The following is a 19,882-nucleotide window of genomic DNA, read 5'->3' as shown; positions in this document are numbered from 1 at the left end:
ATCTAAGTTGATTCTGTACTTAATAAATTTAGGCTATATCTAAATTAACTTTCACCTTGGGAAGTATATTTTTAGTGCAGTAGTTCTGTTTTTAATAACATTTGAATATATGTAAACTATAAGTATTATTTATTCTAACATCTTTGGGATTTTCTGATAGTAAGGTAATGTAGCTATTTTTCAAATCATAGGTACATATTATGAGCCCAATAACCAAGGATAACTCAGACCAGTGCATTTTGATGTGAGGGGCAATGGAAGGTTATCTACCCATCCCAAAGGCCCTCTCCTCACTAATTGTTGGAGATGCCTGCATGTTTTCATTTTAAAATGAATTTTTGGAGTAAGTATTGGATTTATAGATCATAGTTACAGTGCAATTATAGTGCACTGAATCATAGTTTAAATTGGTGCCCAGAGCATCATTGTACACAACAGCATGAGGTAGTTTACCATATTGTCAAAGTTTGACTAAGAAAGTCCTTGAAAACATGGGGCAGAGTACAGGTGGTTTTGATAGGCTTACAAATTCCAGGGCAGAGGAGTTCCTCATTGACCATTGCGACAGGGGATGAAGAAAGTGTAGTTTGGGGAATCCTGATGACAGAATCTTTATGATAGTTTTTCACTGGGACAAGTGTAAATAGTAAATGGGAGATAATGGCGAACACTGTTGAGGATTTTAAGCTCCCTGCTATATGCATTTCTTCAAGTTTACATTAGTCCAGTGCTTGACCATTAACTATTCCTAAGACTATACCATAGAAAATTTTATAGGCAGGCTTTAGAAAAATGCATGACAGGAATGGGAAATTATTATTGGGTTGAGAAAAGATACATGATTCTAAACTAAAGGCAGAATAGAATTATTTCTTTAATTCAGTGATGTACATTGGAGGAATGTTTGACTAAAGACAGCTCATAAATGTATGAATAAAACTAAGGAAAATTTTGAATAGTATAAATATTAAATATTAAAACGGGATTTGTACTATAAAATATATAGTTTTTGAGGCTCATAGAATGAAAGTATAAGTAGCAATATGAAAGTATGAGATAGGCAATAGCTATTATTGTCTTAGAACCAAATGTGAGCTTTTAGGGTAAAAAAACCCAACCTTGTTTAGTTGAAAAGGTTGTAGATATTAATGCAGGATTCCATAAACATGAATATAATATACTAGTTTTTAATACCACAATATAAAGTGTTTTGTTTGGTTTTCTCATAAAAAAAGCTGTAGTAAAAATGTTTTTAATTATAATAGTTCAAAATAATTGCAAATAACAGCACATATGTCAATTAAGAAATTTCAAATCTACTTGAAAAAAGGGATGCTAGAGCACTAACAAGCTCAAATCCATTTTCCATGCATTTCTGGTTGCAGCTGCATTTGCAAGATAATTCTTAACTTTGAATTCCGCAACTGGTAATATATAATATTGGAAGATGCAGGGCATCTGAAAGCTATTGAAACATTCTTCTCCAAGATTTTATTTTAAGATGACAGCAAGTTAATTGTTTTTTGGAACAGAGTTATCAGGTACCCAGATTTACTTCAAGGATTACATTTCCTGAAGCTCAATTTGAAACTCTCTTGAAAGAAACAAGCAGAGAGTAAAGAGGTTGTCTATGAAGTAAGAATGTAACAGCATTTATCAGACAAAGAAGCCACTGAGAATGCCACCAAAATGACACTTTTCTAAGTGTATATCATGGGATCTAAGTTTAATGGTTGGTATTAATACAAAACAACTCGTTTCTTTAAATTTCTATCAAAGTTCATTGTTAATTAAAAGATTAGGGCAACTTAGCTTTCCCTTTTCAGAAATTGAGTACTTGTTTTAGTGTATCACCAAGAAGCCAGACAAAATGAATGCCAGTACTGTATTTGGTCATCTTAAATAATGTGCTCAGTTTTCCTGTCATACACTGGCCACGTAGATTTGTGGATGTCTGACTCCACCGTGTGGTGCATTGGTAGTTTTGCTACTAAATTTAAATTTTCCTAGAGCCTTCTTTTTCTGCCTTTTAAGATTGAGATTCTTGGAGATAACAAATTTTCACTATTAAGAACATATATGCAATGTGTATAACTTTCTAACAGGTAGGTTCTTATTATTTATAAAAGTAGATGTAGATCAAAATGGGTCCTTGCATTCCATTCTCGTTTAATACTGTAAGACAGAAATGAGCTCCCCGCTGCCTCCTCATGTTAATTGATCAGTTACCTGTCGTGATTACAGAACTGGGCCTTCCGATTCTAAATCAGATTAAAAATATTTACTGTTTTATTTAGTAACATGAGCTCATAGGAATAAAACCTAACTTTTTAGACAATAAGACTACATACTGCAAGGATATTAGAGCATACGGTGACCAAAGTATTTTTATTTCAATCAGTAACACTGGAACAAACCAAAATCTTATATCGTAAGACCATAGCATCAGCTGCCCAATGCCAGGCCATTTAAAGTGAGATACTTATCAAAGTACAAAATTAAGATGGTGTCTTATTGTTTCAAATAGAATAAAGCAAATGGGAGGAACTCTTCTAGATAGAGAAATTTTTCGTCTATGTACGGAAATCAAACTTAAGTACTATTTTGAAAATATTATGATTAAAATATATAAATCAATGTGTGTTTCCTCAAAACAATTTTACAGTATAAGATCATAAGATTATATAACTGCAAAGAAACACATAGCATATGTAAAGTTATTTACTTTTTTGTTGTTGTTGTTCATGAGAGACTGAGAGAGAGAGAGAGAGAGAGAGGCAGAGACACAGGCAGAGGGAGAAGCAGGCTCCATGCAGGAGCCTGATGCAGGACTCAATCCCCGGACTCCAGGATCATGGCCTAGGCCAAAGGCAGGCGCTAAACCACTGAGCCACCCAGGGATCCCCTTTAATTCTTAATCGTCCTGCAGAACATACTGAAACACAGATTTAATTTTAGCACCTAAAATCTGGAAGAAAAATTGAAGTTCCCAGGGTGCACCCCATACCAATCATGTCAGAACTTCTGTGGGGGACTCAGTTGTTAGAACTATTGGAAATTCTCCGAAGCATTCTCACATGTGGCAAAGGTTGAGAATGACTTTGAATGAAATTCGACTGATGGCTGAATCGCTCCACAATCTTTTCTTCACATCACATTTATTACCACTCACTCTTTGATACACCTATGACATTGTCAAGATTTCGGTGGGAGGGGGTTAGGGTGACTCTCTCTTTTATGTTGATTGTCCCCTTCTTCTTATGGGAAATGAATGAAGGTAGAAAACAGAGCTGAGAATTCCTGAAGAAGTAAATTCATTCAGGCAAATAAAATTTTCAACAGGGATGCTTGTAGATGAACTTGGCCTGGTTTTCTTATATTCTTCTTTGTCCCCTAATTCCAAATATGTTAATGGGCCAGTCAGCTTGGAGGTGCCTCTGAATCATTTTAGGAGCTGTGATAATCATATGCAAATAACCACTTTAATGTCTGTAATTCTTAAAATTACAAAGATATTTCAGTCTGTACTTTTTCTTTCCTATTCTAGTAATTTCATTATTTTGAATCGCTGGTATGCAAGAAACATCCAATATGGGTACTGTTTAAATACTCTCTATCATAAAGAATTGATGATGCACACTTTATAGAGAATATTATGGTGTCACTAAGATTATGGCATCACTAAGATTATCACAAGAAGCAGTGGGGCTGCCTTGCAGTGATCACAATAGCTCAACTATTCTGTTTCTTTTATCCTGCAGATTCCTGATCCCACCTTGTGCAACATTAGCTCCTACACAGTAGATTTATGTGCATGAGTTCAGAGAAAAAAATTTAAAGTGATTTAGGAAACAAATTACCATCAAAGAGGAGGACCTCATAATCAACAAAGAAAAGTCCTCCTTTATTTTGCCAAGTCCACTACAGAACAGATTTCTTCCTTCCATCTCTTTTTCCATCCCATTAGCAATGTGACTAAAACTTAGTGTCAACAAATAGAAAAGAAGGATCTTTTTACTAAGGAAAGCTGCTAATTTAAGCTGACTGCATTATCCATACATCAAAACAATTCATAAGTGAGGTCTTCCTGGGTTTACTGAAGCTAAATCTTGTAACTCGGTTTAAATATATTTGGCCATTTTTAAATGTAAGCATTCCAAACTATCAAAATCAATGGCTTAAAAAATAAAGCTCTAAATGCAGATTTTGGTCTCTCAGATTAAGCTTACGATTTTGTTACAGAATGAAAATGACTTTTATAGTGTAAATAGGCACATTTGAGTGCCAAACGACTCAGAACAGTCTAACTTTATAGCCTACTTCACTGATTTATGAATTAGACAGTATAAACCCTCGTAGCAGAATTCATTCAGGATTTATGTGATAATGGAATAATTTTACCATAGAAGTAGAATATGGAGATCTATTACAGACATTTGAGTTCTGATATTAAACCCCACATAGGCGTGGCAGAAATATTTTCTTTTCTCTTTACCTAGCAATGTAAATAGGATTAATTTTAAATCTGTTCCAACACTGCAGCGCTACCTGAGTGTGCTACCATATAGAACTGGTTATTCCCCAAATTAGAATGACTCTTATCATTTTTATATGTTTAATAGTATGGGAAATAATTGCAAGCAAGTGTTATAGAAGCTACAAGAGATTAGAAATGTGCTACACATCATTGACTGCACTTGGAAAAATTGCACAGTATCTTGTCCTCACCGGATGTATAACGATAAAGAGATGGATGTCTTTCATATTATAAACTCAAAAGTCTACATCTTAAGTCTACAGTTCAATTACAGCAACCTGTTATAAAAATTCTACACATTCTAAATATAAACTTGAAGCTAGCTATGTTATGCTATGGTCACAGTGAAGACTCTTGAAGTACTCTGAATATTTTGGGGCAATTTAAATTCAACCTATTTTTCCTGTTTTTTTTTTTTTCTTACACAAATAGATATTATTCCCAGAATTGCTGACAGTGAATTTATAAATCTAAAATGCACACCCAGGTAACACTCAGTATTACATACACTATTATAGTTTCTTTGTAGTATTTATGACTATCTGAAATGTCCTTGCTTATTTTTATATTAGCTTTATTGTTATTGTTTTCCCTGTCAGCCTCTATTCCCTACCCACGAAAGGGCAGTTTACAAGAGATCAGGACTGCCTAGCAGGTCCTCAATAAGTATTTGATGAATGTATTTAATTCCACAAAGATTTACCATATTTAGTCACTAAATATATGCCAGACAAATGTGCTAGGAGCTTTTTTTAAAAAAGTGGACAAAACCAAAATGGGTTTTGCCATCTTGCCGTAAAATGGCAGGAAAGAAAGATGAAAATCAAAGAATTGTTGACCAATCAAGTTTACCACAATCATCAAGAACCATTTTTTAAAATGGGAATTAATGGTATTGACCAAAAAATAGTATTGTGACAATATCTTGTCATAGTGCTTTATGATGCTGTCAAGGTTTGGAACTTTGGAACACTTTCGAAACCTTTGAGTAGTACATAATAAAAATTTTTCACGTGAGAAGGAATGATTAGTGGAAGGTACATATTCCAGACTTTTCCATGTATTCCAGGCCTTTCAAGGACTGTACCATGTGAATGGCGACTATTTTCAAAGCACCTGCATTGTGTTTTTTTAATTAATTATAACAATTTAATGAAGTAGCTAAGTCAAATATTTAAGCTTAAGAGACTATTTGAACAGGCTAGATTATCGATTGAGGCTGGGGATGGGGATAGGGAGTTACTGAAAATAGACACATGGGTTTTTTTGTGGGAGCTACAGAAATGTTGTACAAATCAAATTGTGACAATGAATGCACAACTCTAAATTAGCTAAAATTTCTTGAATTTTGCATTTATTGAATCCTATGGTAGATAAACTATACTTCAATAAAGTTGATTTTAAAAGATACTATGGAATAGAGAATATCCCAAATAGTATACTAAAAGTAATTTCAGTTTACCGTCAACTTTTTTCAGTCCATTGTTTTGTTTTGTTTTTTAATAAATTTATTTTTTATTGGTGTTCAATTTGTCAACATACAGAATAACACCCAGTACTCATCCCGTCAAGTGCCCTTTCAGTGCCCGCCACTCAGTCACCCCCACCCCCCGCCCACCTCCCCTTCCACCACCCCTAGTTCGTTTCCCAGAGTTAGGAATCTTTCTTGTTCCATCTCCCTTTCTGATATTTCCCACTTATTTTTTCTCCTTTAGTCCATTGTTTTGAATCATAGTCAAGGGTGAAATGTGAGGAATTTTGTTAAAAACTCAGAATTAACTTAAATGGAAGATATTTATTATTGACCATCCTGGTGTCCACTATAAGACCTTGCATAGTAATATTACAATGTTTCAATTGTTCATAGTGGAATATATTTAATGGATTCCATTTCCAAAGCATTTTCACTGAAGCTGGGATTTTAACTCAGATCTTCTTTCTCCACTTTGATAATTAGCTCTCTATCAAGCAAAAAATTAACCTTTAGCCACTACACTGCCTCAAATTTCTATGCACTATTCCAAATTTCTCCCAAAGTTTTGTCTCTCCACTTACCTAATTTTAAAAGTAATCATAATTGCTTGAAAATGTAGACGTATAATGAACTGTTCTATTATCATTAGCATCATTATCATTACTGTAACTATGAATAATATTGGTTCTCAGATGTATTACAAGGAATAATAATTCCACAGAGTGTTCACTTTTTTTTTTTTTGGTTTAAAATGGTTCTCTTCTCAAATTTACTATCAGAGTGATAGAAGGGGGATAGAAGATAGTCATCAGCTAATTTTTTAAATTTCTTAACGCAAAGCTCTACCAAAGTACTTATAACTGAACTAAGTTAACAGCTAAATTTATTTTGATGATATTAAAATGTTTGCCATTGGGATCCCTGGGTGGCTCAGTGGTTTAGCTCCTGCCTTTGGCCCAGGGCGTGATCCTGGAGTTCCAGGATCGATTCCCACATTGGGCTCCCTGCGTGGAGCCTGCTTCTCCCTCTGCCTGTGTCTCTGCCTCTCTCTCTCTCTGTCTCTCATGAATAAATAAATAAAATCTTAAAAAAAATAATAAAATAAAATGTTTGCCATTATGGCATAAATTTGCACACACATGTATATGTATATTTATGTGTGTATATATACACATGATCACAGCTATGTATATACTCAACTTATTAAATATGTACTAGGTTCCAGTGTCCCTCACAGACCTGAAAAGAGCCTCTAATTAAGTAGTTATAATACAACAAGCTCTTTGGCCTGTTGCATATTCCTGAGAAAAGTCAAAACTTCTCCATTTGACAGAGCTTAATTTATAGATAAAATGCTTTTTATCTTGTCTAACTTCTAGGATCTTTTTGACAAACAGTAATAAAAAATAACTGTGAATTTCTTTTTTCTTTTATATTTACTGAAATACTGAAGTGTATATTCTAAAACTTTTCAAAATTCTTTGCCCATTACCATAATTAGTGCATTCTTTTCATGTTCCCAAATGTTTTAAAAGTACAAATAATCCAAGATCCTTCAGTACATTTTCTTCTTCTAATTTTGTGAGTCTGTTGATTGTGGCTATTTCCTCTTCTGGAGGGTGTAATTTCAGAATTGTCATTTGTTATAAAATGACTAATCTAATAGTGTTACATTTCTCCATTAATTGTCTCCACATGACATCTTATAATTTTTTTCTTTCTGGAATATTTTAGATTTTCTCTGGAATCATTTCCTTTATTTGACCTCACAAATACTCCAACAATCATTTGATAGAAAGTGTCCTTTATTTCTTTAAATACTTTTGATAGCTACAGCTTCATTTTGCTTGCCATTTTGTCATTACTTTGATACATGAGAATAGTCTGATGAGGTAAATCATAGTGAAAAGGCCTGCTCTCTTCTCAGTTAATGGTACAATACTATATTGGAAATGTCTTTAAAGTTTGGTTAATTTTTCTCTAATTTGCCCTCTACCATCTTTAATGGATAAATGGTTATTTCTATTCCCATTGTTGTTTACTGCTTTCTGTGTATGGTGCTAGTTATAAACATAATTGCAGTATTGTCACATGTCTTTTCTTGGTAATGGCATGATGTCATAATTTACCTTATATCACTTTGTGAAGAAAAAAAAAATCTAGTGATCCTGAAAGGCTTTAGACATGAGAACTTCTATTACAGTGTACATGGATGTTCTAAATCAGTAGCCCTGATCTGCTACTTCCTTTCATTCTGTTTTTGTTGGAAATTACTGATTTTATATAAATCCAAGCTGACAACTTCACAAGATCAATTTGTTTTCTTCAAACAGTTTTCATCCATTACCTGGTAGATGCATATCTTAGGTGAAAATAGAACTCAAATTATAGTGTTTTTACAACTTTTCTTTTTTAATGATTTTATTTATTTGAGACAGAAAGAGAGGGAAAGAGAGCACAAATGGGGAGAAGGGTCAGAGGGAGAGGGATAAGCAGACTCCCTGTTGAGTAGGGAGCCTGATGTGGGGCTTGATGCCAGGACCCTGGGCATTCAGTGTTTTCTTCTATAGTATTACTTTTTCATTGTCTGAACATAATGTCAGGAAAGACGATATAGTGTGCGTCTTTTTATTAGAAGAGTTTTCAAATAGGAGATCGTCCCATCTGCCTGGAAGTTTCCATAATACTGTTATTTAAACAAATCACTTCTCTATTTCACAATAAACTTACCCTAAAGTGATAAACAATTTTTAATTATGTAGTTCCAGAATAATAATCTGATGAGATTTTAAAAAGTAGGTGACGAATTATGTCCTAAGTACAAACTAAAAATGAATTATCACTTGAAAGTAAGAATTGTGGAATTAATTTGTAAAAGGTACAAGTTAATTAGAAGTGAATGCATGTTACACAGTCTTCCCAAAGTAGAATTGAAAGGAAATAGATAGCCATTTTTATCTTATACTTTTAGTAATGAATTGAATTCTTGTTACTGAATATATTCATTAAGTGTATTAGATACGTTTTCCCAAATCTACTTGTGTGATGTACTCTAACAAAAAAAGCAAAAGGATTTTTGTAAATAACTAAATAACTAAATATTTAGAGAGAAACAGTGAGAGTATAGACACAAGAGTTGGGGTGGGAGGGGCAGAGGGAGAAGGAGAGAATGATTCTTAAGCATGCCCTATGCTCAGTGTGGAGCTGACACAGGATTCAATCTTAAGACCCTGAAACTATGACCTGAGCTAAAATCAAGAGTCAGACAGTTAACTGACTGAGCCACCCAGGCACCCCCTCTAACCTTTTTTTTTAAGACAGAGAGAGAAAGCAAAAGGGTAATTTGGCCAAAGAACTGTATTCCTCTTGATATCACAAAGGAATATTCTGAGATGTTCTATACAACAGATGTTTACCCTTAATTTTTGAAATATATTTACTCACTGTGCTTTTTCTCACATAATCACATAATCTACTTAATTTATAAAGCCATTTTTATCTCTAATCATAGCAGAACAATTCTATAGATGTGAGAAATTTTCTAGAAATGCTGTCTGTAAATTATAATAAAATTCCAGTTTTATATGGTGTTCAAAACTATTTTCTCAATTTCAATGATTTTAATAGTGGTGATCTTTCTAAGAGTACACTCAGCCTCTTAACCCCCTTCTCAGCCAAATGCAATTTAAATTATGCCAATTTCTTAAAATTTTACCTTCTATAGTAGAAATGAGTACATCCCTTCTTTTTTTATCACATAGCATGTTTTTTAAATTATATTACATATATTTCTGCTTTTTAAAAAAGATTTTACTTATGAGAGAGAGAGAGAGAGAGAGAGGCAGAGACACAGGCAGAGGGAGAAGCAGGTTCCATGCAGGAAGCCCGATGTGGGACTCGATCATCATGCCCTGGGCCAAAGGCAGGCGCTAAACTACTGAGCCACCCAGGGGTCCCCTATATTTCTGCTTTTTAACTTTAATTTATACCTCTATGTTCTATCTTTCTAGAACAAAGGATCCTTAAGAATAGGAACAGTATGAGGTAATTGGGTAATGGGCATTAAAGAGGACACGGAATGGGATGAACAGTGGGTGTTATACACAACTGATAAATTATTGAACACTATATCTGAAACTAATGATGTACTAGATATTGGCTAATCAAATTTAAATTTAAAAAAAGAGGGGCAGTAGTTTGTGCTCCCTATATGGAATTGGGTAGTAGATGCAGAACTTGTTTCTTGAATTGGATTCATAAACTAAATACTATTAATGCACAATGGGATGAACTCTCGTCTGACAAATTTCCATATGGAGGATACATTTATTTTGGAATCATAATTTAAGAGGAAGTATAGTTGTTGAGAGGACATTGAGTTTGCTACTTCCTAAGTATGTTACCTTGGACAAGTCAACATTCCTACTCTCATTTGTGAATGAGGATGATAAACACTTACATCTTAGTTTGATTAGGTGATTAAATCATTATATATGAATTGTTGGTATATAAGCTGACATGGATGTCTGCTTTGGTGGTGATGATGATGACAAATTCCTTTCAGTGCTCTTTTCTTGCCACTCTAATATAAAAGGCTAAAGAAATATGTGTATAATTCAGTTTTCCCTCTACTATATGTACCTTGAGTGCTAGACAAATGAAAGTGTTTAAAAACATGTAAATAGATACTGTTGCAGATGCATAATTTGGTCCCTCTGCTCTGAGTATCTTTTAAAAATTTTTTTCTCATCAATTTCCATCCCCAGTTTCCACAGTGACTATGCAATTTCTATCACTTATCTTTAGACTCCTCCTCAACCCTCTTCTCTCTCTTCCTCACTGGATACCAAAAGAATTTCTTCCTTATAAATAAATACTACATAAGGGCACAGTTTGCAACTAAATATTTGTGCAAACTTGAACAAGTATTTTTACATACACCATAATACCTGATCTTTTTACCAAGACCAGTGTAGTTGTCTACTGCAAACATGAGAATTTTCCCAGGACTACTGACAATGCTTCATTATTGGCTCATTGTCATCATCCTCAGTGTAGAAATGAGAAAATTGAGCTTCAGAAAGTTTTGGTGCTCAGGTGGTAAATATGAGACCTGAAATTTAAAGATAGATTGATTGATTTGAGAGAGGAGAGAGAGAGCACAAACACATGTGCATGAGCAAGGGGAGAGTCAACGGGAGAGAGAGAGAGAGGGAAACAATCTAAAGCAGACTCCCTGCTAAACAAGGAGCTGAAGGCTGAGCTCAGCAGGACTCAATTTCATGAGCCTAAGAACATGACCTGAGCCAGAATCAATAGTTGGACGCTTAACTAAGCCCACCCAGGTGCCTCCAGAGTCCTGAAATTCAAATTTAGATTTCTCCTAATGCTCTTCTGTTCTGATTTACAGAAAGCATCAAGTAAGAAATCCTTTCTGTCTTCCTATATCAAAAATGATCTTTGTATCTTGCCTTTGGCTTCTGAAAAAGTAGCAGCTGTCTTTCTGTCAGAATTTTTTATTGATTATTGATATTTTTCTCTTCATTCTCTCGGGATTCCCACAGGGTTTTTAAAATCAATTATCTTCTCAGTTTTTAAAAAATCTTTCTCATCCCTTGGCTCCTTTTACATAGCCTTAATACGTGTTTGAGTCTCATTGACCATGTTACATTATGTGGAGAGACAAAATTCTTCAGAAATAACTTAAACTACTTATAGATGAGGGTTTCCTGATCTTTAATCAGGTTTCAGCCTTGGAAAACTTAATTCTGCTCTTACCACTGACTCTGTTCTAGCTACAATGCTTATTGACCAGCTAGTGTACACTTGTTAGAACTTACCTCATTTGACATGTCTCAAACTTGGTTTTGTTGACTTCTCCCTCATTTTTAAGACTCTTATATCACATGGTTGAAGTGACACCCTTTCTCTTACCTGGATGTTTTCTTTCTCTAGGATTCTTCCTCTTCTTTCTTTGATGCTTTCCTTCTTTTCTATATCTTTTAAATTCCTGTTTTCCATGGTTCTTTCCTCATCCTCATTAGGGCCCTCTAACATTTGAGTACACTGAAATAAATACTAATTTTACAGGTGCACACTGCTTTTTTGGTCACTTGCACCAGCTATTTATCATTATCTCTTGGGATCTCTTTTGTGATTGTAGGCAGTTGTTGGGCAGCACTGCAGTGATATGTAAGCTCAGCTGGACTAGACATCCAAGATGGCTCAATCATATCTAGCAGTTGATGTTTGTGGCAAGCTTAAAGCTCACTTGGGATCTTTGACTGAAACACTTACCCACCACTTCTTTACATGGCTTAGGCTTCTCAAAGCATGCCAGATATGTTCCAAGAGGGAGTGTCTTAAGAGTGAATGTTCCAAAAAGGTAGAAGTTGAAGCTACTAGTCCTCTTAGGGACTTCTCCCATAACTAACAAAGCACTACTTTTGCCCTCTTCTTTTGGTCAAGGCAGGCAAAGGAACAACCTAGATTTAAAGAGGTAAAGAAACTCTACCTCTTAATGGGGGAGTGGTAAGAAGAGCATGTAGTATGGAACTGCTGTTACAGCCATCTTTGGAAAATGCCGTTTACTTCAACCTGTGATTGAAAGTAATCAGTATTTTTGTCTCTACCTCTCTTTCTTTTTGCATCTACTTCTATCTTCTCTTTCTAATCATCAATCTTTACTATTCCTCACTTGACACTGTAAACTGGGAATTTCATAAGCACAGTCTCCTGGCATATTGAGAATTCTTAGCACCCATAGAACTTGGTCAGACTTTGTCCCATCACTTCTGAGAGACAATTTGATGGACCTAACTGGGCACAAGCATTGTCCATCTTTTAATCATCTATGACTTGGGAGTGGGTAGGTTTATATGGCAGGGACACAGTTGCTATTGGCCTACTTTTATGAGGGGATGAGCATTTTCCAATTAAATTGTTATGATCATACCCCCCCACCCCCCCACAAAGCTTCTGCTACTGCCAGGAATGCCTACTAATTATTCAGAGTTCCGTTTAACATCACCTCTTTTATGACATCTGTTAACTTCCTTGTTATGTATTTCTCTATCCTGCACTCTATCCATTAATTTTGTAGGTACTTTAGTGTTTATAACTTTATGAATAATGTTATTATGCACGTACATGGATCCCTAACCCCCAAACTATGGTTTCTGGAGAATAGCATATACCACTTTTTCTTATATAAGGGAGTAATTCAATCAATGAAGATATATATATGTGTGTATATATATATATATATATATACACACACACACATATATACACACACATACATATATATATACTAAAAATAAAAATAGTATGTATTTGCATTAGTCTTTGCTCTTAATTATTTTTTGCCAGAATTATAATTGCTTAAGTAATTTATCGTTAGTCTTTATAATTGTAAGGGCCAGTATGTTAAAGAATAATATGAAGGCATATCTCTACATTTATAACCTTGTATACTAAGTAACTCCTTCACCATTTGACCCATTTTCTTAGGATAATTCACACTACTCATTGCAGGGTTGTAGTTCTCTGTGGTAACTACTGCTAATCAAACAGATGTTATTTTCTAGTAATATGTACTGGAATTGACTTTAGTTGGTATAAATTAGGTTATACTAAAATTCATTATATAAATTGTTTTGCATGGAAATTTTATGGGCACTCTGGTCTAGGTTAATCAGTTTCTTTCCTAACTTAGTTGTGATAATCTGAGAGCAACCAAAATTTAAATTAGAATAAATTGACACCTTGCTGATTTTTCCTGGATCTGGAAGAATGGAAGAAAGAAATACATGAATTTATTCTTTTGTTCTCTGCACACTACATGGTTTAACCAACTCCTGAAGCAGGCTCAGAAGTGTACAAGTCAAATAGAGACATACTTTTGAATAGAACTCCATCAAAAATGTCTCCTCAGTATAGAAAATACAGGAATTTTTCTATTTATTTAAATTTCAAAAATCAGTCTCTTTAAGAAGCTCTTAAGTACCTAACATACAAAAAACCAAGGTCAATTAAAAGATTTAACTTCATTTTTGTAAATCCATAATTACCCTGAAATTTAACTGAAATATAGTACAGAATGACTGAGTAAAGATCACTATTAATGAATATTGTCCATATGCAACTTTCTCATATCTTATCCTTGTTACAATTAGCTATGAGATAGGTAGATAGATAGATAGATAGATAGATAGATATACAGACAGATAGATACCTTGTTACCTTGTTTTTGGTCAGATTTGAGTGTAAATTCAAAGATATGGGAGTATCTGTCTTTCATATTAGATATAAACTGGTATTTCCTTCTGAAAATATCTGAAATACCTATGCATTATCCCTGACTTGAAAGGATAATTTCTTTTTCATAATAACCCAAATAGGAGAGAAATAAGCCATTTCATTTTTGATAACTTTGGGTAAGTAAAAAAAGAAACCCAAAACTATTGTCATTTTAAAGGAGGCTATATTGTAATAATGCTTTAAGAGAGTTCCTGAATTCCATCTTCTTGGAAAGTGACTTATTCTTTGCAATATCCTGCAGAACATGCTGACTAATAATGCTGTCCTCCCAACAGAAAATCCAATCAGATTTGACAAGTCATGAGATCAGTTTAGAAGAAATGAAGAAACATAACCAGGGAAAGGAGACTGCCCAAAGGGTACTATCCCAAATTGATGTGGCACAGGTACATGTTCTTGCATAAACTAAGGAATTTGTTTTAATTGGGTATTAAAATATAGTTTGTATTAGACAATTTGATTATTAGAAAAATTGGGATCAAGGGCATTATTTAAAAACTACAACATGATACATAAATAATACAGATTTTGGGGGGTTATACATTTTAAGGATAAAATAGGTTAATAAATTACCTTTTATTTAGTATCACATTAAGAACAGCTACCGAATTCTCCCAAATGTATGTATTCTTTGTTCTAGACAAGTAGAAAAAAAATTGCTTTCCTTTTTTTTAATCTTTAATATCTTCAGGAATAAAGAAAAATCTATTAACAAATATATGGCTGCTTATTGTTTGTAATGTAAAATTATATGGGTGCTTATATTGTCTTTACAGAAAAAATTGCAGGATGTTTCCATGAAGTTTCGATTATTCCAGAAGCCAGCCAATTTTGAGCAGCGCCTACAAGAAAGTAAAATGATTTTAGATGAAGTGAAGATGCATTTACCTGCGTTGGAAACAAAGAGTGTGGAACAGGAAGTAGTACAGTCACAGTTAAATCATTGTGTGGTATGTATTTCTGGAAGCAAATACACAGCTACTCCTTGACTTTCCTTATTAAACAGTATGTAGGAAAAAATAAGGAGGTATGTGATTATCCTCCTTTATAATAGAAGATCCTTTTCACATAACTCTAATCATTACACTATGTAATTTTAAGATTAAGAACAAAAGTTAGCACAGTTGTATTGAGAGACAAGGACTTATTGAAATAGTGCCTTTGAATACATCCTCTATATGTGTCTTTTAGAATCTGTAATTCTCTAAGGACAATGAAAAATATAAGAGGGAATCCCTTTATTTAATTTTCATCATACTTTGAATATATATTTTAAATGGAAATTTTAAAAAGCAATATATTGGTCTGGAAACAGCAGTAATAGCAACAGCTACAATAATACACACCATTCCAGAAATGAAAACCAAGTAAGCTAAGTGATCTACACAAGTCACGTCTAATTCTCAAGGTTACAGACTAATTGAGACAATTTAAAGACAAAGCAGGTGGTGAAGGGCAAAAGCAAGATTCCAATCCAGGTGCTCTTTCTCCAAACCCTAGTATCTTTCCATTAGACAACAGTGCTGGATGTACACTGCAATGCCACCAGACCTCAAAGACAGAATAAAAAGGCATGGAAGACTTTTGATTAGCCTGTAACATAAATCTCCAGAAGATTATGGGGTTTTTGAGCTGTATCCTTTGTTGCAATTATTGGAAATTGGCCAAGTCACATGACTCCTCTGATAACATAAGGTTGAGTATTGAGGGCATCTATTAGAGTAATACAGCTATTATTATAACTCTATGTTTACTATGAGCTGAGTAGAAATTCACATAAAACAAAGGCACTGAATGTTATTAAAGGTAAAAAAGGTTATCTAGTTAGTACTTTGTGTTTTAAGTATTGCTTATGCATTTAATCCATAACATAAATTTAAAAGAAACTCTTTAGATGCATTTCAGTCATATTATTGTGAGTGGGAAAGTAAATTTTTAACAAAAACTTTATAGATACATATATTTCTTCATGAAAAGTTCTGAAATATTTTTATGCAATTACATTTCTTCATAATACAGGCTGCATTTTAGTGGTATCATTATATAAAAATTCCCACCTTGAAAAAGAAAATTTGAATATAATAATGTCTGATTATTGGCTGATATTAGATGAGCAACATTAGGGATTTGTAGGAAGATATCTCCTCTTAAATTTTGCTAAAAGAATCGAAAGCAAATGACTCAAGTATACTATCATCATGATTAAACATATTACCAAAGGGAGAGCTGTTCCCTTCCATGATCAAGTCTCTAATGGTACATGAGAAAACTTGTCCATTAGTAGGTATGAGGTGAAAACCACCCTTCCTTAACCAACTGCGACTGTGCCCTGACTCATCACAGGAAAACATTTTCCAAATACTTTCCCAGTTTGTTTCTGGTTCTGGTTTAAATGTCAAGAGTAATTCAATAGTCTTTCCATAAGGATATCTTTTCAACTTTTATATTTTTTCAATTACTTAAGATGCCCTATTGCATGCACTGTAGTCATTGCCTTTGCCTTCAAGAAATTTTTGTTTACTTAAAAAAAAAGTTTTCTCAACATGAATGCAAATAAATACAAAGGATATTTCCCTCCCTCAGTGATGAGCATTTTCTCTACATACTGAATGATATGGTATTAATGGCTAACTGTATTATGCACTTTCGACATAAGAGTAAATCTCTGACTTTTTTTTAATGTTTAAAGAGTATATCATTTGGAAATACCTCTGATTCCAAAATTCACAGAGTTGATTCCCTCTGTACAGTTACTGATTTAGTATTTCTACATACTGATTTATATAATTTCTAAGTAGTAAAATGAAGTAAAAAAAATCATCTGGAAAGCTAAGACAGGAACCCAAAATTATTAGTAAAGGAAGATTAACACAAAACAACCACCAAAGAAGGGATTAAGATGGAAATAGATTATGTATGCAGCTTTAACAAGTAGGATATTTGGTAAGCCTTTACAAAAAATGTGTTGTTTTAGGAATAGATTTTACTTATTTATTTTTAAAGATTTTATTTATTTATTCATGAGAGACACACAGAGAGGCAGGGACACAGGCAGAGAGAGAAGCAGGCTCCATGCAGGGAGCCTGACGTGGGACCCGACTCTGGGTCCCCAGGATCATGGCCAAAGACGGCGCTAAACTGCTACCCGGGGTGCCTATAGGCATAGATTTTAAACTGAAAAGAGAAAATAAACCCAAATTTTGTCCTAATTCCAAAGAAAAAGCAATTATCTACTAGTAACTTTATTGTGTAGTACAAGTAAAACATGTAGTTGTTAATGCTTACCACTGAACAGATTAAAGCAACAATGTATAGTGTAAACTATTATATATGCCTGTATACATATATACACATAAGCACATGTGTGTGCATGCATGCATTTATACATACACATATCTTTCCAGAAAAGTCCTTTGTGTGATGACACATTTCATTAGGCTTTGTTAAAGCAGTGTACTTTTGTGAAATAATGTATGTGTTCTTTAGGGTTGAGGTAGACATGAGTTTTTAAATAATATTTGTGTGTCTACTATATCTAATTGATCAACCCCATTAAGAAAACACATTTATATAATGCAATTAACATATTTAAAATTACCTTCCTTCCTTCTATATGATTTAATTAATATATGTTGAATTTATGATCTGGAAATTTAGATGTTTTATGCCCACAAAAATGTGTGAGAACAGCAGTGAATGTGTCTGTCTTGGCCACCACTGATTCTCTAGTGAATCCAATACTATCTGCTGTACTAGACTCTCAATACCTGATGAAAAAGTCAATGAATTTTTCCAAATTCACAGCTAGTATTATATAACATTTAAAACAGGAATACTATAACTTTTAGGAATAATCTTTATCAACTTGAATTGTAAAACTAAATATACTCATGATGTATATACTTACTTACTTTGGTGAGAATAATTACCAACTCTGAATGTCTATATCTGTGTATGTAATCACATATAAAAACATTACATCAATAGAAAGTGCAAAAGCTAGATATTGGTTATAGCCGCAAAATGCTACTATATTAAAACTGTAAACATAGAATGGCAGTTAAGGTAATCTCTACCTCTGTTTCTTTTTATTAATTATTATAGTGTAAATTGGATACTGTTGCTTATTATTATATTTTATGTTTTAACTTAGAACTTGTATAAAAGTCTGAGTGAAGTGAAGTCTGAAGTGGAAATGGTAATAAAAACTGGACGTCAGATTGTACAGAAGAAGCAGACGGAAAACCCGAAAGAGCTTGATGAAAGAGTTACAGCTTTGAAATTGCATTATAATGAGCTGGGAGCAAAGGTGCGTGTGCCCTGGAACCACAGACATGGGCTACTTACCACTTTCCTCTGAAATGGCAAAGCAAGAGGCAGTGATGATGCACAATTAATGTCTTGGAAAGTCTAATCATTTTCTCTCAATACATAGATACGTACATACATTTATGCATAGTCAGAGAGAGAGATGGATTCCCGTGTACGGTTCTTATTTAGAACAACAATTACACAATAAGGATCTTATTTCCAGCCTACATTAAAAAGTGTGTACAGCTCGGGGAGATTTTTATTGGCACACTGGATAGTTCTAAAAGGGTTTCTTTGTTCTAAACTTGCCTTCTTTTCATTGTATAAATTTACTGTGATGACTTAAAGGCTGGAGCCTCTTATAAACTAATGCCCTTACTTATATTTAGATACAATGAAGTTGACACTTTCCACATAGACCACATTAGGTGTAATAGAGTTGTCACATTCCATAGAAGTTATTTCCCTGTGTGGTAAGTCTTGCATAATCCACCACATTTGGCTAATGAGGTAGAATGGATTGCCGGTTAAGTCCTATTGGTCTATGATTTTTTTTTTTATTTTTGTCCTGATAGAGTCCAATGATTAATTCCATGTCACTGTTTGTTTTTTTTTTTTTTAGGTTTTTATTTATTGAGAGAGAGAGAGCAAGAACAGAGGGAAAGGGAGAAACAGATACCTGCTGAGCAGAGAGCCCCATGCAGGGCTGGATCTCAGAACCCTGGAATCTTGACCTGAGCCAAAGGCAGATGCTTAACCAACTGAGGCGCCCCCCACCCTTTCACTGTTAATTAAAGATGTTTACATCTCTCCCCTTTCCCAAACTGTGGATTAACTAGGATAGTTATCTCACTTCCCTTAAATCAAATATTCTCTGTATATTTTCTATAGATTTAGAACTTTGATGGTTCAAAATAATGATAGTAATTCTAAAAAGTAGTCATAAAGGCATGAATTGTCAGGATGCCTGGGTGGCTCAGTGGTTGCGTGTCTGCCTTTGGCTCAGGGTGTGATCCCAGGTCTGGAATCGAGTCCCACATTGGGCTCCCTGTTAGGAGCCTGCTTCTCCCTCTGTCTATGTCTCTGCCTCTCTCTCTGTGTCTCTCATGAATAAATAAATAAAATCCTAAAAAAAAAAAAAAAAGGCACGAGTTGTTAACGTCGAGGGCTGACCTGGCCTTTTCTATGCTATTTTTTTATATTACTCTGAACCCTAAAATATTTTTGGTGCTCAGCTA

General features: G+C 34.0%; 1 protein-coding gene across 1 annotated transcript in view; it reads left to right on the top strand.

The window, feature by feature from the left end:
• DMD (dystrophin) overlaps positions 1 to 19,882 on the top strand; it is a 2,084,073-nt gene that overhangs the window by 830,707 nt on the left and 1,233,484 nt on the right. The window contains 3 exon segments of the mRNA NM_001003343.1: positions 14,609 to 14,719; positions 15,110 to 15,283; positions 18,487 to 18,642. Coding sequence (NP_001003343.1) covers positions 14,609 to 14,719; positions 15,110 to 15,283; positions 18,487 to 18,642 — 441 coding nt within the window.

Source organism: Canis lupus, chromosome X (assembly GCF_011100685.1).
Source record: "Canis lupus familiaris isolate Mischka breed German Shepherd chromosome X, alternate assembly UU_Cfam_GSD_1.0, whole genome shotgun sequence".
In the NCBI taxonomy this organism is placed as follows: domain Eukaryota; kingdom Metazoa; phylum Chordata; class Mammalia; order Carnivora; family Canidae; genus Canis; species Canis lupus.
The sequence above is the reverse complement of the archived record's forward strand: the minus strand, read 5'-3'. Positions and strand labels throughout refer to the sequence as shown.